The following is an 18201-nucleotide window of genomic DNA, read 5'->3' as shown; positions in this document are numbered from 1 at the left end:
TAAAGAGATCCAAACTTTTTTTTAAATTTCCTTTCAAAGTTTGCCAATAGTTTAGCTTTTTGACTTCATTTAAGAAAACAAACTGGGCCGAAAGATAGGTAGTGTAATTTTTAAAAGACTACATACATTTAAATTATTGTTCAAACACACGCTAATCAATCCTCTTTCTTTCTCCACCAGGACTCGTCATCGGCCTCGTCTGCGCCCCAGCATCAATCTACTCCGCCGAAATCGCCACGCCTCGGATGCGCGGCCGACTCACGGTACTCACCTCACTCGCGATCGCCGTCGGCATCCTGATGATCTACACCTTTGGCTACTTCATCCCGGAGAACTTCCGCCTGGTGGCGACCATCGCCGCCGGCTGCTGTGTGGGTTCGCTCGTAATGCTGATTCCACTGCCGGAGTCTCCGGCTTGGTTGATGACGAAGGAGCGGGAAGCGGAGGCGGAGCGGTCGCTGAAGAAGATTCGTGGGTTTGGAAAGTGCGCCAAGACGATACCGGAGATTGAACATGAACTGGCACGGCTGAGAGATAATGTAGAGGCGCAGAAGATGGCCGGGAAGGAGCGATTCGTTGACGTGATCAGACAACCGCAGGTTTACAAGCCGCTGGGGGTGATTGTTGGATTTTTCGGGTTCCAGCAGTTTTCCGGAATTTTCGTGGTGGTCGTTTATGCGGCGAAGGTTTCCACTGAGGCTAGCGTGTCGATTGATCCGTTTTTGTGTACGGTATTGATTGGAGTGACGCGGGTTGTTGCCACGACCTTGGTGGCTTACGTGCTGGACACGCTGGGCAGGAAACCACCGTCGATCTTCTCCGGGTTGGGAATGGCAAGTTGCATGTTCGGGATTGCCGCCTGTATCTATTCGCCTCCGTCGGCAAGTCTCAGCTGGCTGCCAACGTTCCTGATCATTACGTACATCTTCACCAGCACGTTGGGCTTCCTTACGATGCCATTTTCCATGCTGGCGGAACTGTTCCCGCAGAAGGTCCGCGGACCAGCCTCCGGAATAACCGTGTTCTTCACGTACCTAATGTCGTTCGTAATCATCAAACTATACCCCACGATGGTGGAAAGCATGGGCAGTGCCAACGTGTTCATCTTCTACGGAGCAATCTCCCTCCTCGGAGTCCTGTACGTGTGCTACGTCGTCCCCGAAACGAAGGGCAAATCGCTTCAAGAAATTGAAGACTACTTCCGTGGCCGATCGTCCTCCACCCGCCGATCAAGCCAATCAGCGTCCTCCGACGAATTGTCAACGTCGGCGTGAGCGTGAGATAACCTCGCGAATTCGCAAAAACCCGTTTCCCAACGCGTACTTAAAAGATCATTTTTCTCAATTGAACTTAAGCGCGTCCCAGCAAACTCGCACACAGACACACACGCTAGTTAATTAATGAACCAGCAGCAGCAACGACCACTCTTTTAATATGAATGCAAAACTGGAATATCTCTACGGCTCAGCGGCGACAAACGGTCGCCCCAGTCGGAATCGGCTCCAATCAGCCCCGGTTGACCAAAAGTAGGCTTAATTAAGGTCGGTCAGAAAAATTGAGCCATCATCGACCGGCGGCGACACATCTAAGTAGAGACGAATTATTAATTAAGAAGAGGTTAGCGGTTTGGATGCAACTGCTGCTCCGGTCGGCGACTGTGTCACCGAAGTTATAAATAAGGCACACATTTGTTATACGCCAGGAATGTGGCCACCGACCCCAACCCAGTATCGAAGGGCTATCGCACTGTGATAGAAGCACACGTCGTTTTAGCAGCAAAGACCGGTATCGTTCACGAACAAACGCACGAGTTGTGAGGGAGATTAGCGTCGAAGAGGGCTAATGTAGGGTTAGCATAATTTATAGGCATGTTTTTTTTTAAATTAGTTTACGTATAGATTAAGTAGGAATGTATGAAAATTTATGTTTTGAACTGTTTTCAATAAACGTTGACTACAAAATTAGAGAAAGTATTTTTTTTATCTAACAAATCCCTGGGTATACACACGTGAATTGATTTATCATTAGACTGTTTGGTTAGAAAAAATGTTCTCTGTCAACTCACATGAAAACGGAAATAGTTGCCCTAACTTTGCTCTTAAGGATAATATTTATCTTTGATCAGACACGAATCTGGTCCATTTGTCGATATCTTGTGACGGTGGGGTGGTACGACCCCTTTTTTCTGGATTCTGATTGATTTGAATTAGGCCGTTGAAAACGTTTTTTAATTTCAATTTCATTAAAAATCAGAAGTTTATGAAAAAATATGTTTAAATCTTAGTTTTTCAGACCATTAATGAAGAGAAAAATAAACATAAAAAAAGAATCGTACCACCCCGTCGTCACGAGATATCGGAAAAAAAACTTGAATTTGTGTTCAGGGTCCAAACTTACCCATTAACAAAGGCCATCACACCTTCTTTTCAGAGTGAATACTAATATCTAACGGGACAATCATTTAACGTAAAGCTCCAGGAGGATAAGGCGGGAATCGAACCCGCGCCCTGTAGCAACTTGGAGACCGGCAGCCGAAGCCGCTAACCACCGTGCCGCGATTCACTAATGCAAAGTTGCAAGACGATCGAGGAGAGGTCGGAACAACTACTGTAAATTAAACAATTGAAAAACTGAAATCACAAGCCACATTTCGATGATTTAGTTGTCTACAAAAAATCTGATTGAAAGTAAAAATTCAGAAATTTCACAAAAAATCAGAAACAGTTTTATGTTGCTAAAGCAGAGCAGTTCTCTCAGATTTCGGTCATTCGATTTTTTTTTTGTATTTTTTTTAATCGGACTGAAACTTTTTTGATGCCTTCGGTATGCCCAAAGAAGCCATTTTGCATAATTAGTTTGTCCATATAACTTTCCATACAAATTTGGCAGCTGTCCATTAGGGTGCCCAGAAAAAATAACCCCCTGCTCCACAAGCGGAAAACGGTTTATTGGGTTATTTTAAGCATCTGTGTAAATTTTGAGCGAAATTGGATGAGATTAACTCATTGATACCCGAGCCTAAAGTTGGCTAAAAAAATGTTTTTCATACAAAAATGACTTTTTTAAATCGCTAATAACTTTTCAGAATCGAGTTTCACAGCTTTGGTATGTTCTACAAAGTTGTAGAGCATTAAATTTTCAATAAGAATCTCACTTTTGGGAATGTTTGGATGGTAATAGCGCACCGTCCAGACCAAACCGTAAGAAACTTGGGTTTTCCATACATTTTTTCGATTTTTCCCATACAAACTTCACCTCCGAGTATCAATGGGTAAATGATTACCAATTTTGCTCATATTTGACCTAGAGTCCTAAAATAGGTCAAGGAACAATATTCAGCTTGTTGAGCGAGGTTTTGAAAAAAAGTGCCATATTCTGGGCACCCTACTGTCCATACAAAAACGATGTATGAAAATTCAAAAATCTGTATCTTTTGAAGGAATTTTTTGATCTATTTGGTGTCTACGGCAAAGTTGTAGGTATGGATATGGACTACACTGGCAAAAAAAAATTTGGTGATTTTTATATAACAATATTTTCAAAATTTTTAAACTAAGACTAACATTTTAAAAGGGCGTAATATTGAATATTTAGCCCTTTTGAAATGTTAGTCTTGATTTTTTATTTTAAATAATTGTGCATTTATTTTAAATAATGAAAAACTGCGACTGTTTTCAAAAAAAATACATAAAAATGGCTTTAACTTGAAAACGGTGCACTTTATCAAAATTTCACTAAAGTACGTTTTGATTGCAAATTTGATTTTACATCGAAAAATGAAGTTGAAAATATTTTGCGACCAATTTTTCGATTTTTTGTAAAAATCAGTATTGATAAAAAATGCATAACTCGGTCAAAGATTTTTTGCACAACTTGGAAATTTCTGAAAAGTTGGCATTTTATGTCCTCTAAAACATATAAAAAAATAGTGTTTTTTGCAAATCAAGTTTTAGTGATAAAAAGTTAAATAAAAAATTACCAAAATTTTTTTTACCGTGTATCATTTTTTTCAGTGTAGTCCATATTCATACCTACAACTTTGCCGAAGACACCAAATCGATCAAAAAATTCCTTCAAAAGATACAGATTTTTGAATTTTCATGCATCGTTTTTGTATGGACAGCTGCCAAATTTGTATGGAAAATTATATGGACAAACTAATGATGCAAAATGGCTTCTTTGGGCATACCTAAGGCACCAAAAGAGTTTCATTCGGATTAAAAAATACAAAAACTAAATTCAAAAAAAAATATCGATTTCGTAGAGAATTGCTCAGCATTTAATGTATTATTTTCATTGCAGGCAAATACATCTAAAATAGATTTCCGTCAATTGCACGTGTATTTCCATTGGAACTCTGAAGTTTCGATTCAAGTTATTTAGCTCCCTGATATTTCGGGCTGATTGTGAAAGGAAAGGCGACATACACTTTTGAAAAATACTTGAAACGGTATTACAGAAAAAAATCAGTACTGCAGAATTCAGTTAAGTTTACTGGGGACCATCCATAAACCACGTGGACACTTTTTTGGAATTCTCAAACCCCCCCCCCCCTCCCTTCGCGGACAATTGTCCATACAAAAAAAAAAACGGTTTTGTATGGAGCGTGGACAATCGCTATACACCCCCCCCCCCCCTAAAGTGTCCACGTGGTTTATGGATGGTCCCCTGAGGTTAGTAAAGAACTCGCCACGTGTTTCAGAAACAGGAAACACACTGTGTAAAAAGATTTATTACTGTCAAGCTGACATTATTGCCATAAAATAGAAAATGAGATAGATGAGATTGTTTTCAATCGAATCATTTCCACAATTTTCGTGTAAACTTTGAGGTGGTCAAAAACGTGATAAAAATAAAGCAAAAATCTTGAATTTTATTTACCGAAACAATACCGAAAACAATTATTCCTAAGTATTACTTTTCGAAACAAGTGCTAAAACTATACACAACGGTTATGCAAAAAGTTTTTTTTATCACTTGATATTGGTTGAAAACGCCTTTCAGAAGCTGTGATTGGACGTCAATGTGTCTTCACAACCGGTTTATTTTATGTTTTTCATTGCAGTTGAAAATCAAAGTTCATATTGCATATGATGATCGGTCAGGTACTGTTTATGTATACATGCGAAATGGGATTGCGAAGAAAAAATTAAACACATGACTTTTTGTTCCATATTATTTGTAATATGATGTTAATGTTTATGTCAGTTGAAATTTGTATTAAGTTTTTGTCTTTCCCCTTCAAAATTTTCCCAACAATATTAGCTAAACATGTTTTATCAAATTTTAATATTTAAGGAAGTTGCTTGTAAAATCTATACCAAGATTTATCACCACGCATAGGTTATTATTTTTAACAACCTGTATGTATTGAATAATTTTTTTTTTGTTCATAACTTATTTTTATTAGGTCCTTTAAGGTGCTACGACCAAGTTAGGACCGAGGATCAGTTTACCATCAAAATATAACATAAATATACAAAAAAAAAACTCATTACACTCCATACTTGGAGATCATGTAACTGACGAGTGTTACTTGGTCCAAGCGGGTCTTGCAGGTTTTGAATCTGCCGATGTACTCGGAAAAAATGCCCCACAGCTCAGCAGAACTGTAGAGCACCTCTCCGGCTTCCTCTTTCGTGGCTCCACCGTCTCGGGAGCCACTGCTTCCTTGGCTTCTTCCTGCGGGGCGAGGGCGATCCTTCGAATTTCCGTCCGGGACTGCACCCGGCAACGGAGGGAACTCCGCCGGCGTGAACGCCGGAACTGCTGGACTCTGCTTCTCCGCCTTCCTTGCCGGCGGTTTCGGTTTCGACGCCTGCTGGCGCTTCTGGATGAAGTCCGCACGCTTGGGGCAGCTGCGGTCCGTGGCTTCGTGGGCTCCAGAGCAGTTGGCACACCGCTTCGGCTCGGCTTCTTGGACTTTGCACTCGTCCGTCATGTGGGGATCCCCACAGTTGTTGCACCTCCCTTTCAGGTGACAGTTCCTGGTTCCATGACCCAGTTGCAAGCAGTTCCTGCACTGGGTCACGTTCGGCCGCTTGTTCCGGTAGGCTTCCCACCGGATGATAGTGCTTGCCACAACTTTCATTGCAGAGAGCTTCTTCAGATTGGTGTATCCCTTGGGGAAGACCACAATGTACGGAGTTTCGTCCACGGTGGACTTTTCCTTTCGCTTGATGATATGCACCTCCAGCGCGTCCAGCTTGAGATCCCTCTTCAGAAGGTACTTGACCTCGTCCGGTCTCAGTTCATCAGGAAAACCACGAAGAACCACCCGATGATTTCGTTCGCTCCGTCGATCGTGGGTGTAGAATTCCACTTTCTTCTTCTTGAGTAGCGCTTGCAACTTGTCAAAATCTTTGACAGAGAAGCAGGTCACCTTGGTTCCAAATCGGGTTAGTTTGTAAATCGGTTTGAAACCAAGTTTACAACTTTCCACTATCGCCACTATTCCACTATTCACCACCAAAGGTGGTTGCTTTTGTTTACCTGCCGACTGGCCGGGTGGTGGAACCGCCGGGGCGTCCCCTCCTCCTGCTGGACTGGCATTGTTGTTGTTTTTGTTATCCTCTAGCGGGCTGAACTTGTTGTTGTTGAGCAGGGTCTTCTCAACTTTTTCTCCTTCGATGCCGATTCCAGTGACCTCGCTGGACTTCTTCCGCTTCCGATTCCCGCGAACGGGACAAAAATCTTCCTCCTCGGAGGATTCCTCCACCTCCATCTGTCAAAAACTTCCAAGCACGCGAGATAACAACACGAGCAAAACACGTCTTAACTTGTCGCTGGCTGGCGACTGAGTGATCAAAATGTTTATAGCGAAGCGAAGCAAACATTATTAATAGTAGACGAATCTTTCGCACTCTTTGGCAAAGCTGATCCCTGGAACACAAACCATGAGATCATGAGGTTTTTGAAAAATGCAAACTGTTGAAAGCCAAAACGCACCGATTTTACGGGTTGAATTCCATTTTAACTTCGAAGTCAAAGCCCAAAATTAGCCCTTTTTTACATCTTACTGTGTTACGCCTCATTATTTTTTTTAAATTTTCATGCAAATTTTGTTCCGGGGGAGAGGGGTCAAAAATCCTTATTTATTGAGTTACGTAATAAAAAAAAGCTCCATTAAAAGATGGCAGTAATCGAAAAAAAACCTTATTGTATAAAACGATATTGGTTTTTAATACATTCTTAAATTATCCGAGCAGTTATGTTAATTTGCTCAGAATTTAACTATCCATAAAAGATGACAAAGGTAGTGAAAAGCAGCATAACAATTGATTAATCTGATGCGAATTTATGCTTCCAGTAATCTATTACTCACACTACTCTCACCATCCATATCAAATTTTTCTTTTCTTAAGCTTAGGAGCCTACCACCCTTGTTAGGGGCGGTAGGCATGAACAAAAATTTATATTAGACTCATTAGAGTGTCCCTCTCCACGGAAATCTTTAGTAAAAGGCGAAAGATTTATTCGACAATTGAAGAGAGACCAGAGTGACGATTGCAGCGCTCGACAGCCCACAACCCCTTATGCTGTTATGCTGCGATAGTGATGGGCAGCGTTGATGGGTGAACTAACGGGACACCACCTTAAAAGCCGCCACCCCAAGCAGCATAAATGTACGGGTTCGGCGAGTAACGGTTTGCTTGGCGATACCCCGACAAAGTGGGGTGGTAAAATGTAAACAGAGAGAGAAAATGAGAGAGATTTCAGGCGCGAGCGGAGAGTAAGAGAATTTGGTTTGCTCTCGCTCTCGCGGGTTTCTCTCTCTCTCAGTAGAGGCGCGAAACTGGGCAGAGCACGCGTGCTGCTTTTCTGTTTTGGCGCCAAACGCTGCCTGCCTGTCCCAATGCGATTTTGTTCGTCGCGTCGCCAGTGACTGATTTGCGCGGATTTATCTTCGTCGTCGGCTTACGTAATCAACACATGTTTATTTTGCGGTTTATCTACATAGCATGTAACAACTTATGAAAATAATTAAATGTTGAGCTTTCTGGAGGAAAGTAAAAAAACGAAATTGAGATGATGTTAGTTTATTTCGAGAAAATGTTTTCTTTTTTGTTAAAAGCGTCTCAGTTAAAAAATGGTTCAATTGGGTTAACACTGGAACGCCCAAACGCATGTCCAACTTACACGGACGCCCAAGCCTCCCGAAAAAGGTGGAACGGTAACTTCAACTCGCTGGTTCTCGGGCCTAACTCAACCAATCAAGATGATTCTTCTTTCCAGTGATTTGTTAGGATGTCTAGCTGATTCTAGAACTTTGCAGAACTTAATTTGAACAAATCTGTAATTTCTGCGACCGAAAACATCGTTCTACCTTTTTTTAAAGACTGCCTCCGCGGAATTCTCGGCGATTTTTTTACACGAGAAAAAAAAATTGGAACGATGTTTTTGATCGCAAAAATTACAGATTTGATCAAATTGAGTTCTGCAAAGTTCTAGAATTATCTAGACATCCTTACAAATCACTGGAAAGAAGAATCATCTTGATTGGTTGAGTTATGACCGAGAACCAGCGAGTTGAAGTTACCGTTCCAACTTTTTTGGAGCCTTGGGCGTTGGAATGTTAATGAGTCTCTAGGACTAATCGGTAATTTCTCTAATAAGTAATAATAAACAAAGGAGATTAGAGTCCAGACTCGATTATCCGAAGCCCCAAACATCTACACTGTATACAATAAATGTATGAATATTACAACTTTTCACATGCCAATGCAGATTTCAATGCAATGCAGATTGAATTTAAAACTGTTTTCTGTTGATTAGACATCTAGTTGAATCAACTTTCTGAAAATTTTCTGATAAAATATTAGTTTTGCTTCCTCATTAATTGTACCGATTTTGAAGAGGCGACATAAATTATTTAAAAAGTATTTGTAGCGGCTAAAGAAAACTACACAATCTTGTCAATATTTAAAACTGAACTGATTGCCATCTAAAGAGAAGTTCAGCTAAAAAATACTGCAATTCTTGGAGACTTCAATAAACGATGAGTATTTTTTATTGGGTTCAAAAAAAATATTTTAGACAAAAAACTTTCTTTGTTTTAGATGACAAAAATGCCATCTTATGAGCTGTAGTGCAGAATGATGAAAATTTGTTTGATAGCTTTAGGAAATTTCGAATAATGGTCCAATCACTACAAAAAAAAATCTGCATTAATGATAAAAAATAGTTACCGCTGAAATTATTTTTTTTCGAGATGTGGTTTTTGTTAATTATATTAAAGAAATTTTCACTTCCGTTTTTCAAAAAAGTTTACCATAAAGTGTATTTTTTCGACCATAATTTCGTGATTTTGGAAAAATAAATATTAAAAACAAAATTATAACTTAGGCATACAGTCAAACCTCGCATAGTGCGCATATTTTTGCAATCTTGTTGAACCAACTTGTTTGTCTTGTTCCAATCTACAATAAGCTTCAAAAAGATTTCAAAAATGTTGTGTCGTTTTAAAGTAATTGAAGACAAAGCGTAAAGTCTGCGCACTATGCGAGGTTTAACTGTACTTACAAATTTTTGATAAGTTGTTTCATCTTTTGTCATATCGAGAATTACATGAAAATTGCTAAATATGGAATTATCTGTTAAACCCCTGAAAAAATTTAATTAATAAACTTTAGTTAGGTTTCGGAACATAAAAATAGTTTCTTTTTTTCTGGCGTCATCATATTGAGAAAATTAAATTCATTAAATGTCAAAAAAGCTATCTACTAGTAGAAAAACGAGGTAATCAATTCAGTTCAATAAAACTATTCAGAATGAAAGAGAAAGGAAGTTCAATCGGATATAGTCACTTCCGAAGGTTACCGCAGGAAGTCCAACGACTTTATTTCTTCATGTTTCTTTAGTTAATATAAAAGTACATGGCCATATTTTTGCAATCAAAATAAAAAAAAATCTAAAATGATGTGAATAAAAAAAAAAACAAATATTTCTTGAACCCGATTTAAAATACTAGTTTAACAATTTTAACAGCAAAACTCATTTTTGAAAACTGTACCAAAATCAGATACAAATGAGCCACTTTTCAAAGTACCTTAATCTCCTGAGCAACTCTCTACGAATTCGGCCGAATTCGACCATTTTTATTTTTTGTATTTTTTATTCAGCTTAAACTTTGTGGGGGCCTTCCTTATGGCCCTTTGCTATTTTTGTGCCATTGGTTCACCCATACAAGTCTCCATACAAATTTGGCTGTTGTCCATACAAAAATGGTACGTAAACATTCAAACAGCTGTAACTTTTGAGTGAATTTTCTGATCAATGTGGTGTCTTGGGCAAAGTTGTAGATATTGTTGAGGACTATTGAGAATAAAATAGGTACACGGAAAAAAAATGCAAAATTTTTATCACATTTTTTTTCACAAAAACTCAATTTCCCAAAATATGTATTTTTTTTATTTTCGAGATTTTTTGGTATGTTTTTGGAGACAAAAACCCGCAACTTTTAAGCCATACAGAAACATGGTCAAAAAATCTGCCACCGAGTTATGAATTTTTGAAAAATAGTGATTTTTGGAAGAAATCGAATTTTCATGAAAAAACAAATTTGACATAATTTTTTAATGTAAAATTGAATTTTCAATCCAAAAGTACTTTGCAGATTCTTTCCGGCTCCGTTTTGAAGATATAGCCACCGAAAGTTTGATTTTAGCGAAATATTTGCAGTTTTTCGATTTAAAAAAATAGTGACCTTGAGTGACCATTTCTAATTTTTTTTTAAATGTTCTGAAAGCTTGCTATAAAATTGTCTAAAAGACATTAAAGATTTGACCTCGGGTTGCTGAGATACAGCCGCTTTAAGAAAAAGAAACACGAAAATTGAAGTTTTTTAAGTCTCACCAAAACAACCCACCATTTTCTAATGTCGATATCTCAGCAACTAATCGTCCAATTTTCAATATTTTCAAATGTCGTGAAATTTTGTAATCTTTTCGAAAAAAATATTTTGATTTTTTTTAAAAATATAGACTAAATTGGCCAATCATGGAATATTACGGCCATTTGAAATGCTAATCATGATTTAAATTTTTCAAAATATTTTTCACGAATGTTTCTTGTTTTAACATTGAAAATCGGATCATTAGTTGCTGAGATATCGACATTAGAAAATGGTGAGTTGTTTTGGTGAGACTAAAAAAACTTAAATTTTCGTGTTTCTTTTTCTTAAAGCGGCTGTATCTCAGCAACCCAAGGTCAAATCTAATGTCTTTTAGACAATTTTTTAGTAAGTTTTCTGAACTTTAAAAAACAATATTTTTAGAAGTGGTCACTCATGGTCACTATTTTAAAAAATCGAAAAACTGCAAATATTTCGCTAAAATCAAACTATCGGTAGCAATATCTTGAAAACAGAGCCCTTTATCAAAAAATCTGTAAAGTACTTCAATTTTACATTAAAAAAATATGTCAAATTTGTTTTTGCATAAAATTTTGATTTTTTTCAAAAAATCACTATTTTTTTCAAAAATTCATAACTCAGCGGCAGATTTTTTCACCATCCCAAGTAACATTTTTAAACCAACTAGCCACCACCAAGATTTATTGATGTTTTATTGTAGCATCTTGATTGCTTAATAGTTTTATTTGGGCATTCACCGCAACCAACATGCAAGAGCTAATTAATAGGTTCTAACAGGGTTTTATGCCTCGGACATAAAACCAGGTGGAAATAAAAGCTTACTGGCTTTCAATAAGGTTTTATGAAAGTTTTAATAGAGGCTTGAAAACCAGATGGCAATGCCGTGCCAAATGGTTTTATCGTATGCTTTGTTAAAACCTAAGGTGTTGTAGCTGTCAAGTGCCATAAGGCATGTAAAAATCTCACTTAAAACCATAAGCTCCTAAAAGAGCATTTATCGCGGCCAAATTGCAGTCCATAAATATGGTGCTAAACGCGTGCTCTGATTGAATATGATTGCCCGCCATCTTGATTGAAAAAATAGAAAACTGAACAATTTGATTTGAATTTGATGAAAACACACATTTATGCTGAATTTCTGGTATGATTAATATAGCGATAGATGTTTAAAAATATTTTGAACATTTTTTTCAAAGAATTGCAATAAAATATTTTTTAACATTAAACCCTATGATTACAAAATAATGATTTTTAATGAAGCGAGTTGAATTTTTTGGCTCTATCTCGCCTACATTTACCAATAAAATTTCAACCGCAGCTGAATTATTTTGATTACCTCTAATATCTATTATTTAGATTATTTATCATCGCCATTTTTGACAACCATCTCCATAATTTCATTTGGTAAGACGAAGACTTATTTTTGCCAAAATAAAACCTATTTGGCATAAGACGTTTGAAGACGAATGAAATGTCATTTTTCCATAACTCCTGAACTCCTATGTAGGTTTTATAAATAGGCCGTAACAACCTTTTGCGGAGGTCCTTTTGGGTTTTAAGTGAGGTTTATCAAGGTTCTGGGGAGTTTGTTACGACTAAGGGGTTTTAATGTTGGTTTTGGTTGATAGGTTTTATAGCGGTTGTGACAGTTTTGATAAAGCCTAAAATGTTACTTGGGATGTTTCTCTATGGCTCAAAAGTTGCGGGTTTTTGTCTCTTAAAACATATCAAAAAATCTCGAAAATCAAAAAATACAAGACTTGTATGCTTCTTTGGTCATAGGGAAGGCCCCCACAAAGTTTGAATCAAATCTTAAAATACAAATAAAATCCATTTCCGGATTTGGCAGAGAATTGGATTCAAGAGCGATTCGGACGCGATCAATGATACTCCTGGGGTGCGTCCAATCGATTGGCTCCAGAAACACATGTAGAATAAAATCGACCGGTTTGCCAGTGAACATGTTTGCTAGATTGGACGGACAGCCCTTTCGGAAGAGTGGGAAGTACAAGGTGTATTCCAGTTTTTCCACTATCTGAGAGCCAAACATAGCTCGGAACGTAATCCTGACGGCAAAGCCCTTCACACATTTTTATTTAGTGTTTCACAATTGGCAAATAAACGGCGAAAATATTGATATTTTAGATTATGGTGCACGGTATTCGTCCTTTGAAGTGTTTCCAACGTGATCGAAGCTGTTAATTGCTCACTCGGATGCCGCACTTAATTTGCGTTATCACATCACGATTTTCGGACACTTTCTCCAATGTTTCGCATCAGTATGGTTTATTAGATCGACAAATTCAACGGTTTTAAAGCCACTCGCTTCAAAATTCGCAAAAAAATAATACCTTGGTCTGGTGGTAAAACCCACGGTGATAAATGGTAACACAAATTCCAGTTCAGCTATGAATCATTATTTTTCAATTAATTTTTCGCTAATTACTTATTCATCGCCTTAATTTTCCGAATGTGTCTCCAAGGCACAACTCTATGCTCTAGTACAAATGGATTGGCCAGTCATGTATCGAGATATTCGCGCACCCTGCACGGGACCGTACGCAAGTCGCCGTAGATGTTTACCGAGACTCGACTGCTGGGGCTGTTCAGACTGAAGGCGCTAAAACGAATAAATGTGAATTAAATTTTCACCGAATGGTCAAATTAGCAACCACAAGCTAAGCGTTTCAATTAGTTTTGGTCCCGATACCACCAATCTGTTACGCAGATCATCTGCACAGGTCCAAGTGAATCATCGCAACGTTGATAAAGAAAAGGACACTTCCTCAATATAATAAAATCCCAAAACCAGTCACGCTTCGAAGATCACGTGAGGCGCGCAAGGTTTCCAACCGCTGCAGCAGCAGCAGCTGAGAGTTTAGTTACCTTGCTTTCCAGTAAGAAAAAGGCAAGAAATCGAATGCCGCGCTGTCAAAACTGGTTTATGCTCAACTACCTCTGCTTATGATGACCGGCAAAATGCACAAATGAAATGCAACACGCTTCGCAAATTCTAACTGACCGATCGACGCAGCTCATAAATATAGGACATAGCCGTCGTCACGTAGTCGCCACTTTCACGAAGCCACGCGCGGGTCTTTGCCCATAGTCGCCAGGCAGAGAACCAGTTTTTTGGCATTAAACGCCACTTGGTTTAGGATCTCTCGCGAGGGGGAGTGTTAGTTAAACCATCTGACGGAGATCTTAGGGAGAGATCGGTGTGGAAAATTTTTGCAGCTCGCCAAAGGTACCAACACCGGCGAACTTTTGAACTCGTTGTTACCTATACTAGAGAGCAGTCATAGGGCCATGCAAAATTTGACAAATCAATGCTTTGCCAAACGAAACGAGTTACTGCCATCGATATTTTATTGTAAAAACGAGAAACCATTTTTTGGACGATTATACGAAAATTCCTTTGATAGAGGAATTATACACGCTGAATCCGAATGTGCGTCATTTTGTATGGTACACCTTTTACAAATATTGAAATTTACAATATTGAGTTAGGTTTGGGGACCTGTGCTTACACCAAACAATTTAATATTAGAAAAAAAAATCATCACCTTGTAGGAAATATTCTCACTTTCAAAAAAAAAAAACCCAATACAGTCCAGACTCGATTATCTAAAGCCTCGATTATCCGAAGTTTTGATTATCCGAAGGTTTCTACGGGACTTCAAATAATCGAATCATGAACAATTTTTTATTTCTTTCGTTTCTTTTTCTTGTTTTAAACATCAAATTCGAGTTCTGCGACTCCATTTTAGTCAAATTTGAATAGTTGATTGCTTATTAAATAATAAAATGCAGCCGCCATCTTGGATTTAAAAATGTAAATCACTTTAGCGTAGTTTAGGGGTCATACTTACGCTCGACAATCAAAAATAAGAGAGCGAAATTTTTTTTTTCTCGATTCGTGAATTTTTTTCGAGGCCTTCGGATAATCGAGTCTAAACTGTACATTGATATGTGTCGCTGAGTTTATGCAGTGACAAATACTTTTCTAAATTAAATATTTCCCTATAAAAAAACATGCAGGCAATTTGCTATGGTGCGTTTATATGATAAGTTTATCGATTTGATCCCTGTGTTTTTGTCTTCCTCACCTTACTGAGGAAAGGCTATAAAATCACTCGAAAAAATGAACTTATTAATTTGACCTCGTAGACCCACCTTCACGTATACATATCGACTCAGAATCATGTTCTGAGCAAATGTCTGTGTGGATGTGTGTAGGTGGGTGGACAAAAAAATTGTCACTCGATTACCTCCGGACTGGATGAACGGATTTTGACCGTATTGTTCTCAATCGATCCGTCTTGTGGTCCCATAAATCCCATAAAATCAGCAAGTTTAGTTAAGTACTTCAAAAGTTATGCTAAAAAAACGATTTAGGCTTATGCCCGGAAGATTGTAAAAAGGGTGGTTTTTGCAAGAAAACCCAATATATATCCAATTATATATCATGTTATTTATACACTTTTTGGAGGCCGGAACTCAGATATTTCAATAAAAATGATTTCCGGGTTCATCATGCGACCTGTTGTTAGTTAGATAATCGATAAGATAAGATAAGACCTTCCAAATGAGCCTAAAACATTGAGGATCTGACAACCTTATCAAAAGTTATTAGCACTTAAATGTTATTTATACACTTTTTGGAGGCCGGATCTCAGATATTTCAATAAAAATTATGTTTGGGTTCATCATGCGACTTGTCGTTAGTTAGATAATCGAAAGACCTTCCAAATGAGCCTAAAACATCGAAGATCTGACAACCCTATCAAAAGTTATATGCACTTAAGTGTTATTTATACACTTTTTGGAAGCTGGTTTTCAGATATTGTGATAGAAATATTGTCTGAATCTTCCATGCGAACTATCGTTGGATAGGTTTTTTTTATCAGACCTTGCCGACGAGCCAGAAATATTGAAGGTCTTCGAACGCTATCAAAAGAAATGAGTAATAAAGTTGAATTTGAGGAAGGCACCAACCACCTAAAGGTGGATTAAGTAACGTTTTTTTACCAAAAAAATGGCTATTTATGAAATGATAAAAAAAAATCTACCAGATTATAATATATTTTCATTATTTAAATTTTCTGCTCTAAAACGAAAGACCCTCAAACATTGCTCAATAAATATTGCAGATATCGCAGGTATACGAAAATGTTGTACATCTATTGGATTGTGAATTGGCATTATGATGGTTACCCGTTGTAAAGACACAATTACAAGGAAATAGCGTGCATTTTTAGAACAAAAGTTCGGTGACAGTTATATTTCAAACATATAATGTCATAGAATGACTTTACCTGTATAAAAGACAATCAAAAATATGTGGCTTTAAAAAAATATATATTTATTTTTAATTGAAGTCAACATTCTTTAATTAAATAAATAAAGGTACAATTATGTGTGGAACTGTAACGATGGGATAATCATAATTAATATTTATGAGTTGTTTTGTTTGTTTTTTTTTTATTTTTTTATTTATGAGAATATTCTTAAGAAGAAAAACGCCGAAAACTATGTGTAGAAAGGCAGTGAAAGTCATGAAAAACTACTCTCTTATTATCTACATTTAAGTGATTCAAAATTTGTCAAATTCAAGTAATTAACTGTACGTTTAAATGTTCTATATCAAATGCCAAGGAAACAATTTAAAAAATTATTTTCTGTCGATTATCCATAGATTCAACTATCTAAAGTTTTTTTTTTTTTAAGATTTCAGATAATCGTGTCTGGACTGTAATACTGTAATAGATATGCCTTAAAAAACACTCAACATTAAAGAAAAACATTTCCGAGTCAGTCATCTGGTTCGACCTTTAGATAATTTTGGCTTTTGATATTCAGCCTAACGATAAACTTGTCTTTGAAAGACAATCCAGATGAAAATCTAAGTTTCTTTGCATTGGCTAAGTAATGACTAAAGTATTTCGAGTTTGATCACTTCTGTTGCCAATGTTTTCTTCAGAATTTATAGAATGATATAAATTGGTTCCAAAATTAAGTTTAAATTTGTGATATTATTGTTCACAACGATTAAGCTTATTATTCTGAGTACGACTGCAAAGGGACCATCCATAAACCACGTGGACACTTTTATGGGAATCTCTTACCCCCCCCCCCTTCGTGGACAATTGTCCATACAAAAAAAAAAAATTTGTATGGATCGTGGACAATCGCCATACCCCCTTAAAGTGTCCCCGTGGTTTATGGATGGTCCCAAAGGATTTAAAATGGATTTCTAAATCAATAAAAAAATAACTTTTTGCAATTCCGTCGTGAAACTACTTACTTTTCCTGTCATTCTTGAACGACGAAATAGCCTACTTTTCTGTACCAAAAATAATCGAATACATAGCAACACTTTTCAAAATAAATGCTGAAAAGTTCTTCTTTTCAGCACTCAAATGGGTGCTGAAAAGTTGAATTTTTCAGCACTTATTTTGAAAAGTAACACTTTAAATTTTTTTTGGAATTAAACGATTTATTGACAAAATACATGAAAATTTTACATAAAATTTCACTCAGTGTGTGTTTTTTAGAATTGCAAAACATGTTGTATGGAACTCGTTGCAAAACTTGATTTTTTCAGCACTCTTTGTATTTATCCAACTCGGTGAACCTCGTTGGATAAATGTACGAAATGAATCCTCTTTTTGCAACTTGTGGCATAAACTACTATTCCGACCCTTCTTAACAGAAAACGTTTTATTTGACAGCTTTTTTTTACCCATCGGAAAAAATGTTGTCTTGCCAATAATTTTTTTTTGCATTTAATTTAAAAAATAGTGAACAAAATTGGCTTTTAATCGTGTTTTACCGTTTTACATAAAAAAAACATAGGGATTTAAAATCATATTGCATATTGATTCAAAAATTCAACCCTCCAATTGTTTTCGAAATGTGTTCTTCTCTTGAAATGTTCTCATTACACTTTAAATATTTTTATTTGCATGTATTTTATTTTGATTATGTTTGTTTCTGGTAGTATTTGGCTTCTTCTTACACCTCCTATTATTATGATCAATTTTGTCTTTTTAGTTTTTTTTCATGTTTTTTTAAGTTAATTTTTTAATTAAATTTTTCAATTTAATTCGGTGTCATTAGTGAATAATCATGTTACAGAAAGTTCAGTTTCAGTACATCACAGAGTTTTGGAGTTCATTTCAGCTGTGTGTTAAATCTCAATCCATGTTGGAACGATTATAGCATATCACTAATTTTTTGCCTGTTTTTCACATTTTCGACTAATGGAATGATTTAAATTTTAAAAAAGTTCAAAGGGGTATAAGGAGCATTTCAACAATTACTGC

At 36.9% G+C, this 18201-nt stretch overlaps 1 protein-coding gene and 1 non-coding gene across 2 annotated transcripts in view; one reads left to right on the top strand and one right to left on the bottom strand.

Annotated features, from left to right (window-relative positions):
* LOC6031986 overlaps nt 1–18201 on the top strand; it is a 72690-nt gene that overhangs the window by 22440 nt on the left and 32049 nt on the right. Inside the window, exon 5 of the mRNA XM_038250799.1 lies at nt 181–1271. Within this exon, the coding sequence (XP_038106727.1) occupies nt 181–1271 (1091 nt within the window). The remainder of the gene's footprint in view (nt 1–180; nt 1272–18201) is intronic.
* On the bottom strand, nt 7376–7503 carry LOC119768203. Its single transcript, XR_005278015.1, has one exon. It is a non-coding gene; the product is annotated as a U5 spliceosomal RNA (small nuclear RNA).

This window comes from Culex quinquefasciatus, chromosome 2 (assembly GCF_015732765.1).
Source record: "Culex quinquefasciatus strain JHB chromosome 2, VPISU_Cqui_1.0_pri_paternal, whole genome shotgun sequence".
Classification (NCBI taxonomy): Eukaryota; Metazoa; Arthropoda; class Insecta; order Diptera; family Culicidae; genus Culex; species Culex quinquefasciatus.
This window is presented reverse-complemented; position numbering and strand designations above follow the sequence as displayed.